The following is a 12,268-nucleotide window of genomic DNA, read 5'->3' on the forward strand; positions in this document are numbered from 1 at the left end:
GCAGATTCAACTGTCAGTGATGCTCTTTAAAGCCAAGTGTAGCTGTGGGCCAAATTATTGGAAGGCAAGTGAAGAAGAATATCTGCTATTTTCAGATTGCAATCATCAAAGCACCATGTGAGAGCCTTTTATGAAATGTCCAGTAGAGCTCTTTTGATCACGGTCAGTTGTCCTGAGCTCGTCTCACCCAGCTGTACTCTCGTCTTTACCGTCTTTCTGCATCTCCTGACGTTCTCCACAACACCACGGTGGACATCAGCAGCTTTAGCGTTCACAGTCAGTCTTCCTCACAGCTCAGTAGGTGATGGGGACAGAAATGTGCCAGGTCCACTGCAGGTCATTTCTGGTCTCTTGCCTCCACAATCTGGAACTTGCTTCCTGCTAGGACGCCAAGTAAATAATGTTAAAGTTGGGCAAAGAAACCTTTGTGAAAGTTCAGAAAGTCAGGATGGGACGACAAGGGAGAACTGGGGAGTACCGATTGTTGTACACCGCCCTCTAATGGAGAAACACAGCCGGTGCACACAATGCATTTCATTTTCTACCATTTATCCATCCTGTGCTGAAGCCTGCACAGGATGTGTGTTAGATGTTATGTTAATATCTATTAGTATAAAATACTGTTTGGCCTATCCAAACGACCAGCGACTATCCAGTCAGACCAACTGACTTCACCGCAGGTCCTGAAAGGTGCTGTATTCTTTTGAAGTGCAGGGTTGCACATTTAATTCTCCTTTCAGGAACTGCAGCGGCACAGACCGCATGATTTAGTTACCTTTAGAAACCCAACAGGAGCAGAGGAGCTAAGGACAGTGCCTTCATACCTCCACCAAGGCCAAACAATCCTGCATGTGGAAGAAAGTAATGAGCTGTATGCAGAATTATACTGAAATCTTCAAAGATTTATTACTTCTTTTGGACTGAAATGTGAGTCTTTTCTAGCCTCTCTGACTCAGTATTTATTCTTATTCTTGGCGATGTTATTGAGCCTTGCAGCCAGTGGTGTAGAACTAAGGACATGATGGCACAGTTTAAATAAAAATTACTTTTATTTTTTTAAAATAAATGCATTTTTTACAGTCAGAAAGCAGAGCAGCAGGACATGCACTGCCGCCCCTGACACCGAAGGCAAATAAAAACGTCAGAGAAAAAAAAAAGAAAAAAGAAAAACAGACTACGCTTGATTTTCTCATCTCTCTGTTCATTTTTGCTGATTTGTCTCAAACTCCAGGGTCTAAACAAGGCAGCTCTCCTTCATTTGGACATTATTAAATGGCACACTTAGGTCTTGACAAAACCAGACAATTAAGTGAAGTCTTTAAAAAGGCAAATTAAATTTGCAGCAAAAGAAATGTTCACAAGGTATTAATGTCAGTCTAAAGAATGAGCTAGAAATGCAGCTCAAGGCCACACATGGTCAGCCACAAGTGGTAGAAGGAAAAAAAAAAAAATCTCAAATAAAATCAGGCAGAAACGCAAGGAAAAAAAAAAAAAGAACATTTAAAAGGCAGATGTAGCTGTATTTCAGAAAAAAAAAAATATAATATGTACTCGACAAACATCTTCATCAAACCTGGAGTTTGAGACTAGTGTTATCTTCATATATATTCATATATATCTTCATTTGAAAATTCAGTAAGAACACAACATAAGCAGGCACATTTCTGAATACTACACATGTTGACAGATGGCTTCCCCCCCCTTTTTTTTCTGAACGGAAAAACTTCAAAAAGAAGAAAAAACAAACAAACAAAACTGTACAATTCTATAAAACGTTTGTGTTTTTACATTAGTTACAAAAAAATAATACTTTATTTACCAATCCTTCATACTGAGGACAGAAGAAAAAAAAAAAAAAACAAACAAACAAACAATTGCATATTCATTCTTCAAACTCAGTGACCTTTTGCTGGTGTGTAATGCTAAAAAATGATAACAATATTAATACTATATGGTGAGAAACAGAATGGCAACAAAGTAAAAGTTGATACAAGGAAGTGAGGATCCCTTGTGTTATGTAGTGTACATGCACCAAGCAATGAGATGTCAGGGGTTTAAATCTGGATGCAAGTCAAAGCATGTCCTCGTGATTTCGCTACTTTAACTGTGGTCAGAACAGCAGCCAAACAGCAGACACATCACCTAAAAATGTGCACTTCCAGGTCAAAGATGACAAATCCTTAGACCTAAACTATACTTAGTGTTTGGGAAAGATAGTGGACATTTTGAAGAGTCATTTAGCTTGATGCCACTTTAAATATTAAAACAAGAATTATCTTAAAACCTGTCAGTAGGTGAGACGCTTTAAATACAACTATACATGTGATACCGTGTGGTATTGATAATCTACCGTAGTTCAACATGTTCACCTGCTGAAGTTTTTAAAACTTGTCTTTCAGAAACAGTACATAGATCCAACACTGAGACTAAATGACTTTTTAAAATGAACATTTGGGCAGCAAAGACGTCCAGGTCAGTGGGAGACAAACAGGACACTCATCCTAAGTGCACTGAACTGTAGTGTGTTTTCAGACATGCTCTCCATCAGCAGTCTGTTGCATACAAAGCAAAGCTCTGGCTCTCCATGTCACTCCTGTCAGCTAATACAACGAGTACTCAAAGGAGAGCTAAACTGTGCATCTCTGAAACAAAGACAACAGAGATCAAAAGCAAAAGGAAATTTAAAAACAGCTTATTCATTAACAGGACTGTATATTGTAGAAGTGCTTACACGTGACTTCAAAGAAATTAAACCCTTCATAGAATGGAGAGGACGTACACTGTTGTTTACAGACACCCCTTTGATTGGACTTTTTGATGAAGTCCGTCTTTTTGGATAAATAATTCGATAGAACTGTCGGTATCTGTGGCACTATATCACACGTTTTAATGACAGTTTGATGTCAGCTCCTTTAGTCCAGTTCTAGAAGAGAGGAAAAACACAGCGAGACACAGAGTAAAGAGGAAATAAAGCTCTTTGGGTTTAAATTGGGTTTGATTGGTTTTAAAGGGTTGTCATGGACGTAAGTTGATGGCCATCAGTCCAGGAGGAGAGGAGGCAGGTGGTCGCAGGAAAACAGGCAAACATCCTGGTTCAGGTTTGTGTGTAAGGCTTCTGCTCAACCACAGGAGTTTAAGTTCAGAGTTTATCTGGACTGCGTTGACCACAAGTTAGCGTTATAGCAAATGACCTTGTCAGCATAAATGCAAAACAACTATAAGAATAAAAACTGTATCAGCATGATGCTGTTCTGGACTCTTCAGCACAGCTCCAAACTATTAAAAAGACAGAAATAGTAGAATAAACTAAACCCATGCGATGTGGTTCCACCCCCACCGCTCCCCTCCTGGCCCCCTGACCTACAATCGTTGGCCCCTGGTTGCTCGGGGCAGCTCAGACCCAGCCGCTGGTCAGCTTATAGAACATCTCTTCGTCTAGGGACTCGTTCTGGTCCTTGGCACGTGTGGACAGGAAGATGTAGCCACCAATGAACTCATGGACCACCTTACAGTCCACCTCGGCACAGGTGAAGGACAGACTGGGCTCATCTGCAAATTCCACTGTCACCTAAGCACACAGAGCAGAGTTGGCAGCTTCAGATAGAAGCGCAGAAAGGACTACAAAACATTTTGCATTTTGCAGTCATTAGCTGCAGAAGCTGCTCCATCATCATTAGAGGCAGTTTAACACTTTTTGCAGCTTCCTTTTGAAACCTCATTATTCATTATTCTTTAGTTGGCTAATTGATTCAGCTCTCATAAATCCTATCAATTCCAGGAACTATAGGTCACATGAAGTTAAAAAATATGACACTTCAGGGGGAGCTAGCTGTAACTGTAATTTTCTATACGTTTCCTACCATCTTGATCTCCCAGTTGACGTTCCACTGTTTCATGTTGCTAAAGCGCCAAGTCTTAATGGCATCTCCATTGCTGGGATCCATCCGGATCAAGCGGTTGTAAGTGATGCCGATCAGCTCCTCTCGCTTCACACCCTGGAATCTGCAGAGAAGAAGAGAAGCCACTGTAAAGTTTAAGATGGAATAACAAATGGCCAAATGATTCACTGTCAGCGCATTAGCAACAAAAAAAAAACAAAACAAAACACACACACAAAGACCCAGATCAACATCATAGTAAAGTTTAATCAGTGATGGCCAAACTCACTTGGCAAGGAAATGAGTGATTCCAAACTCAGGGAGGGACTGCCACGCCTGAATGAAGCGCATCTTGGCTTCGATAAGGCTCATCTGGGCCACGTTCTGGTGAGCCTCAAGGATCCTGGCTGAAATCTGACAGATACACAATCATATAAACAAAACATGGACTATATTTCAGTATGGTCTCAGCATTCTAGTCACCAAAGACACATCCCATCACCACACCCAGATCCAAAAAGGCACCCAATGCATAAACAAGCTGCGGCTAACACCATAAAGCCACCAGCACACAGCGTCAGCTAATAACCATAGAGCTGTCGCAGTAAAAGTCTACTTCACACAGACAGACAAACAAGTTATAAACCAATAGTCAATCTAGGGTTAATAAGGTGAGAGAAGCATTCAGTCTGTGCAAGTGTACGTGCATGTATCTATGTTTCCCTCCAGTGTCTTTTCATCCTTTGCCAGTTACGCAACATCGACTGGAAGAGACATTAAAAACAACTGAGATGAGGATTTTATTGCTGCTACTTATCGTAAAGTATGATATTAATTATAGGTTCTAAATGCAGATTTCCTCCCCTCGAAATCCACACTGATTTCAGTTCATGTTAACCACCATGAAAATCAGCTGATAAAGTGAGTGACACTCAGTGAACAACATTTTTCCCCTCAGCTACTGATTAGCTTCATATTCATGAGGTCAGACAAAAGCAGCAGATGCACTTAAGACCGGTGACACCAAAGAGATTGCATTACACTGAACTGAAATCAGTATGTGTCTAAAGGGTGTGTTCGGTCTAAAAGCTTGTGCTTTGGCGTAATAGTCATAAGTGATACATGTCTGTAACTTAACATTTATTGTCCTGAATGTTTTGTTAACCATCACTGATTGATATACAGACAATGCACTTGTGCTCCCTCTTGTGCTATGGCCCCCTGGAAACATGAGCAACCAGGAAACAAACAGCAAATCAAGTAGGATACCATCTATTCTACTGTCACTATCAGCTACTATGAGGACTAAGTGATAGAGCTACTGAAAGGTAGGTTAGGTGCTCAGGATTGTGTTAATCATGCACGTATCTAAGGTTTTGAAGGCACCCAGTGGATACACAACTCAACTTACCAAGTCCCTGATATAGCCTGGCTGAAGAGGGGAAGGGGGGTGGGGGGGAGGACATAGAGGGATGAAGGAGATGCAAATTGAGAGAAAGGCATATTGAATTCAAAAGAACAAGCAAGTAAGATCAGTGTTGAGGGAAGAGAGAGCTAAAATAAAGAACAGGAGAACATAACTGTAATGAACAAAGTTGGAAGAGGGTGTCATGCAGTTTTTGGCCACAGGACAGCCAGCACAGCAGCAATCAGACAGCATGTCATTTACACATTTCGGGCCACTATTGGCATCATGGCGCCTCTGTGCAATTCTTCTCTACCCCACAAGATGGTGGCACATACCAAGCAGCACAGTTTACAGGAGTGCCCTGTCTCTCAGGATCCAGGAATTTATCGTTGAGGCTTTATGATTTATTGATTGTTGTTTTCTCTTACTTAAATCTAAAGACTTGGCTGGAGAGGAGTGTCATTGGTGTATTCTGTAAATTCCTCTGTGTCTGTATCCGTCGGGAGCTGCAGCTTGGAAGTCTCCTCGGACAGATTTTGCCACAGGAAGTCTAGTTTGAGGGACATGTGGAGGGGTCACAGCTGACTGAGGACTAATGTGCTTTTCCCAGACAGTTTTCCCGCGCAGCATTCCCAGGCATAGCTCATTTCCTGCAGCCCCACACCCACTGCATGAGTACGCAGGCTAATACAGATACTGTACATAGACCCCACCGCTCTTTCATGTTGTGCCTGGGGACACCTTCTATCAGACTGGCTTTATGAGTGAGACTGGACCTGAGCCAGAAAGCGCCACAGCCCCAGACAGACACACACACACCCTGTTGGGTTTATATGCTTAAAAAAGTCCCAGTCTGTGTGTTATACCATGGATTTTTTTTATTTGCTTCTAAAAAGAAACAATACCAGAGCCATCTCGTGATATTGTCAGGAAAAAGGGTCAGGGACAGTTCACTGTGACATTTGAGCAAATAATCACGGTCACACAGATAATACGACTATTATTTCATCAGTGTTCACCAACAACAGCAGCTCCTGTGAGGTTTGACAGCACTTGTACAGTGTGATTTATGGAGGGCTAGTTTTTGAATGGTATTGACATTAACATTGCTTCATCTTGGTTCAAATCACAAGTTACTAAAATTTCATTATCATGTTTCAGCTTTTCAGGAAAACATGAATGGATCTCTCTGAGGAAAAATGCAGCACAAAGCAGGCTGTAACGCAAACGCTAGGGAAAAAAAAAAAAAAAAAGATCAGGCCTCTCTTTTAAACCAACAAACTGGCAAGAGTTACATCAGCAGGTTGGCTGGTCTTAATGGGTGAATCGTGTGACAGGGGTTTGTGAACCTCTTAGCAACTTAACTTGAATTTGAATCGGTCCCACTGTGTACCAGAACACAGCGAATCAGTTGTTTCTATATTCAGTGGGACTCTGTCATATGCATATCTCCTTTATGCATCACAGTACAGCTTTAAGTGTCACAGAGCTGAAGAGTTGTGCTCTGGTCAGAAGTTCCTGCAGCATCCAGGTCCACTGACAGGACAGTAACCTCATCAGTTATTTCACTCATTTCTGTTAGTATCTAATTCAATTTCACCGGCCAAAAATTAAACACATCCTACTGAATCTTTGCTGTGCATCTGTTCTTAATAGTTTAAGAAGGATTAGAGTTTTTCTCCCCTCTCTAGACAGCCATTAGATTTTAGGGTCTTCCTCAGATCATACCTGAGGTGAGCCATACCTTATTCTGCCAACATCCCTCCAGACGCCTCTAAAACCTCAGAGTAAAATTCAATTTTTCTACAACTTAAACAAAAGCAGACAGGGTGAGTAAGCTATGACGAAGGCAACCCCTCCCTCCTCTCCTCTCCCATCGCCAGCTCACACAAGCATGGCAGCCGTGTACTCAGCTGTTCCAGTGCACACAGGCCAGTTGCTTACATGCAAATCTTCTGGGAGCTTACTTGAGTTTTCCCTCACGCTTACTCGAAAGTTTATTTCTTGTTCTGTGTGTGAATTTTACACCTGAACATTAAGATGTTTGGAGCAGTCTTGGCCACTCCTATTATGTCGTGTGTGGACAAAGAAACTCAGATTTCTGCTCATTCAGGAGAAGTACCCGCAGGCTGAGTGACAGATTTCTACCTTTCCAGTTCTTTTGTCTACAAGCACAAAGAAATAAAGTATCTGTTACAGTCTCTACATGGGCTCTTCTCTACTGTTAACAGCACGTTGAGTGTTGTGGACGCCTCCTGTCCTGACTTCCCCTCGGACAGAGTGGGGTGGGGAGATGAAGCAGAGGAAGGGGGAGGAAGAGTAAAAGAGGGGGGGGAGTAGAGAGAGGCCACATTCCAATGCTAGACAACCCTGATGCCAGGAAGCGCCCATCTGGGAAGCATCAAATGCCGCTCCATCTAACTGCACAACCGACTCGGCAAACAAGTAAACAACCTCCCGAAAAACCTACTTTAAATTTAAAAGTATTGTTTTAAAGCTCTGTAGAGAAACACGGCCTGGGTGACGTACCTGCTTGTTCTTGTATTTCTTCAGATAGCGTGGGGACACCAGGCATTCTGGGTTGATATCGGTAGTGATTGGCTCGATGAACTGAGGGTCTGGATTCATGTGCTGCATCTTGAGGAAGGACAAAATATTCTGGACCTCCAGGTTGTAGGAGCTGTCAGCCATGGTCTTCCCTTTGGAGGCCAAGCGACATGCAGCCATCCAGTGGGCGTACTGTTTCTCCTAGATATGAAAGTCAAATGTTTGAAATTTAAAAACTCGTCACGGCAAAAAGAAGTTGGAGTCAATGGCGCAATGACTTTAGTGTTACCGTGTCACACCGAAGCCAGATCTCATTCATGCCATCAGCCACAGGGATTAGCAACTTGATGTTGAATTTCTGACCCGAGATGTTAACATCTGGAGTTACCTCACAACCTACACATGTAAAGCCAGAGTGAAGAGCGGAAAAAGAGGTTACAGGTTGGGTTCATTCTTTAACACACCACCAGAATAATAAAGCATTTCATTCCTGCACTGGTATGAAACATCCATCTTGGTGTGTTCCTGTGTAAATGTATGGGGATCCCCACCTCTAAGATTCATTTGGTGAGCAGGTGTCCCATGTGCTTCCTCTTTACTCTTGTAACAGGAAATTGTGATATCCTTGAATGTGCACCAGTACTGCTTATAACCCTTCAATGTCAGTTTCTTGGGTCTGGAAAATAAAAAGACAGAAGGAGACATGTCAAACCTCAGATTGGGCAATCATAAGTGAATACAAAGTAGAGAGGAGGGACAGCGGTGGGGGGGACTCAATTGCAGAGTCAGTGAGGTGAATAGGAAAAGAGCCAGGATTGGAAAAGAATATTAATGGAAAACCATTACAGAGGAAATGCCTCTGGATATCATACCCCCTGATGGTGTATACATTTTATGAGACAATCACCCCAGGGGCCACCTGTCTGTCAGCAAAGGCGTCAAGCCAAAAAATTAATATGGTTCAAAATGTGCTTGATCCGACGGTACAAAAACTGCAAACTCAGCCTACAAATGTCCTTTGGCAAACAACTTGTCCTATTACACTGATTTAAAACATCAGGCATCGGCTTTCTTATTTAGCCAGAAATTTTTATTGGCTGGTTCCTTGATAGATTCAACATATTTGGAAAAATGCAATCCTTTTCCAAACTGATACATGGTTCTTACAAACAGAGTTTATGATAACATTGAAAATGAATGCAGGATCTGGATGTGGACTTACTTGAAGACTTTGACGTAATCAGCTAGCTCAGGAATAGATGTGATGTCACCCTAGGAGCAAGGGTAAAAAAATAAAAAATAAAAATAAAAATCATTGCTAGTACAAGCACTGATGATTTAAATATAACAGAATAAGAATACAGTTGAACATAACAATGACTTCAGGATTGGCTTTTCACATTTTCAATGTCATTACTCAGCCAAGTTATCTAAAGGCAATGCTTGATTGTAATATCACAAAGCTCAGTTTCCTCTGATAAGCTCTATAAACTTTTCAAGGCAGGGCTTCTACAAAAACACAGATACTTATTTTTTCGGTGGTAAATATAAAAAGCAGTTTGTGTAAGTGTTAAATATCTCACAGTGCCAACTTTTTTTTTTTCCCCAGATCCAACTCTCATAGACAGCAGTGTAAAATGTTGCACTTCCGGTGAATTCCATTGTTACTTCCCCACCCCTGAGTCAATATGCAGTGTCTATGTATGTGTCCATTCCTGTTTAACACCACTGATGAAAGGAAACATCATCGGAACACAATGGACAAACAAAGGACCAAATGCACGCCAGGGTTTCACACTGGGTAAACAAATTCACATAATGAACTGAGAAAAAAAGAAAAGAGAGAGAAAAAGAAATTGGAAATTCCCGATGCTTGTAAACCATCTCCAATCCACAGTATCTCCAGTGTGATTTCGACATGTTGTGATGTGGCAGTGTTGTCATACCAGTGTGTTGGATGTCTTCCCTCCCTCCAAAGTAATCTCCAGGTCTGACAGGGCTGCATCCACCTCATCCACCTCCTTCTCACTGTTATTCATGTGGTTGTCTGAAGCCATGATCGACAGCTTGTTGATGTGGTACTGCGGAAAAAGAAAAATATGCACCAGTTAGACAAATGTTCCATAATATTTAAGTCTCTCTGTTTTATTTTGATAGTGCATGATATTTTCCAGAAATAATAACAGCATGGTAAATAACATGTCAACAACTAGATGAACTGTGTTTCAGTGGTGACTGGATTGCGGAACAGATAAATGCATGGCTGTCCCATTCAGAGAATTTTTTTTTTTTCTCTGTTTTTCAGCATCTTCCTTGAAGATGGTCATAAAATGTGTATTCTGTTTCTGAGTGTAGAGGCTAGTTTGGAGCAAAGGCTGTGCTGTTTCAAAATCTTCTCCTCAAAGTATGTTTGAACCTTTAATCTTCCAGTTATATAATGCTTCTGTTCTGTCTACCAGATTCACTGGATCCTTTCGGGGGTAAAACCCAGATCTCTGATGCTGCCTCAACAAAGTAAGGGAAGAAGGAGATGGAGATAGATTATGTTAGCAATTGCTAGCTACTCAACACCTTTGCGCATAATTTGCTGATATCCTGTGAGCTACTGGTGCATAAACCCTATAGCCTGATATTATAAAAAGGAACTGGTCTGTGATAATTGCCATATAAAAACTTTAAGACATTTTTTGGCATTTATGTTAGCAAGTGGTGCCAATATCCACCATTGAGTTTAACAGTGATGGAACAATGTCTTTGAGAATGAAGAGACCAGTTTCAGGGTGAGGGGCGGATAAAATGACGGTGACGATGATTCACTGGGAGAAACGTGGTAGACTTAGACAATGTGTTCTCAGCAAGTCTCTGAACTGTAACAACCTATAAAATCATTTTACTGGGAACATATGTGTAACTGGAACAAGAGGATGTGGTTAGAGACTGTACCTATTTGCAACAATGGAGACATCAATTAATCAAGATGGTGCCTTTACTGAAAACCTGACTGCAGCTTGCTCTTACTGTGAGTCACAGACACTAAATACAACCTGTTGACAAATGGCATTTATAACGTCAAACCATCACCAACCCCCCACCAATATACCCATGAACAGCTGCCGGGAGAGTGAGGGATACAGAGGCAGAGTTTGAGAAATATGTAAGGCTTTTACCAGCTAAGGTTACAGAATGTGGGACAAAGGGCTGTCGATGACACTCCTTTCCTCTGCCTCTTCCACTCTTGACAGAGTAATGATGGGTTTGTTTCCTGTTTCTCCATATTTGTATCTATAGGATGGTCTGAATGCATGTGTTAATAAAGATACAAAGTAAAACCTGTGCCCTGAGTCTTCACCCTGGGAAGCAGGACTATGAGGTCGATTACTGCTCTCGGCTCGATTACCTCATTTCAATGTGCTGCAGTCGAGAAACTTCCAGGTGATAGCATACTAACACAAGCCAGCAACATACTGGAAGTGGGCAATCAGAGCTCTTTATTTAGACTCTGTTTATCAACTCTCAGCAGCAAAACCTTAGCCAAAAAGGCTGAGCTCATACTTCCCAAGCGAAACATAGTAGTAGCCACTAAAGTGCTAACAGACAGGTAGCGACAGAGTAGTGTCCAGTCTTAACACCCAGCTCAGATCAGTATCTCTCTCAGGACAAGTAACAAGAAACCAGTTAAGTATAATTATAGCTAGTCTGATGAAACACAGCTAACACTTCGGAGTGTAAAAGGACTTTTACAGGAATGTGAGCAGGTTTGTGAGACAATCTCTTGCTGGGGTGGGTGGTCCAGGGCTGAGGCACCAGGTCCTGTGGACCGAGATGCTCTATAATTACCCTGGGGGTGAAGACAGGGTGGCGTCCTCAGGTCTTGGCACCCACACTTTATGAGGGTCAGAAATAGCATGGCCACCACCCCCAGAACTGAGAGGGGTAACCTGAAGGGGGAAAACAGGCCCACATCTGTATATCACTTCCACTATTCCCCTTGAAAGCCATTTCTGTTTTTTCTGATCTTCCTTCAGTCACATGAAGCATAGCATTGGCCTTAGAGACAGGCATCTTTCTATATTATGGAGGCAATTCATTATTGAAAAATTAAAGGGCTCAATTTATTTTTTTACAGTCACATTTATGACAATGAGTACAATATTCCAAATCATAATTTTATTTCCCTGTCTTAATGACTAATTTGGATTTGTTTTCCAGCAATCAAAGTGAAATCTAACCCTGTTCAACATAATCAAAAGCTAAATCAAATAATGTCTTCAGTCTGTCACATGACTCAGATTTTTATATTGAGCAAGAGTCCAAGAGGAATAAAGCAAACTGACTGATTTTGAAGCATACTGACTGTGCAATAATGCCAATAAACTAAGCCTTTTTTAGTATGATGCTGCAGCAGGACTGGCAGCCATATGGCTCAGCTTCTGGC

At 41.6% G+C, this 12,268-nt stretch overlaps 1 protein-coding gene across 4 annotated transcripts in view; it reads right to left on the minus strand.

Moving 5' to 3' along the window:
• Positions 1–1,036: 1,036 nt before the first annotated feature.
• Positions 1,037–12,268, minus strand: part of fermt2 (FERM domain containing kindlin 2) — a 36,079-nt gene continuing 24,847 nt past the window's right edge. For 2 of the 4 annotated variants that reach the window (XM_029494076.1, XM_029494074.1), the window contains 9 exons: positions 9,780–9,914; positions 9,056–9,105; positions 8,385–8,509; positions 8,123–8,229; positions 7,816–8,034; positions 5,290–5,310; positions 4,168–4,292; positions 3,861–4,002; positions 1,037–3,568 (listed from right to left, as the gene is read on the minus strand). In XM_029494076.1, coding sequence (XP_029349936.1) covers positions 3,395–3,568; positions 3,861–4,002; positions 4,168–4,292; positions 5,290–5,310; positions 7,816–8,034; positions 8,123–8,229; positions 8,385–8,509; positions 9,056–9,105; positions 9,780–9,914 — 1,098 coding nt within the window. In that variant the 3' untranslated portion in view covers positions 1,037–3,394. The remainder of the gene's footprint in view (positions 3,569–3,860; positions 4,003–4,167; positions 4,293–5,289; positions 5,311–7,815; positions 8,035–8,122; positions 8,230–8,384; positions 8,510–9,055; positions 9,106–9,779; positions 9,915–12,268) is intronic. The other 2 variants (XM_029494077.1, XM_029494075.1) reach the window with 1 other exon arrangement.

This window comes from Echeneis naucrates, chromosome 22 (genome assembly GCF_900963305.1).
Source record: "Echeneis naucrates chromosome 22, fEcheNa1.1, whole genome shotgun sequence".
Classification (NCBI taxonomy): Eukaryota; Metazoa; Chordata; class Actinopteri; order Carangiformes; family Echeneidae; genus Echeneis; species Echeneis naucrates.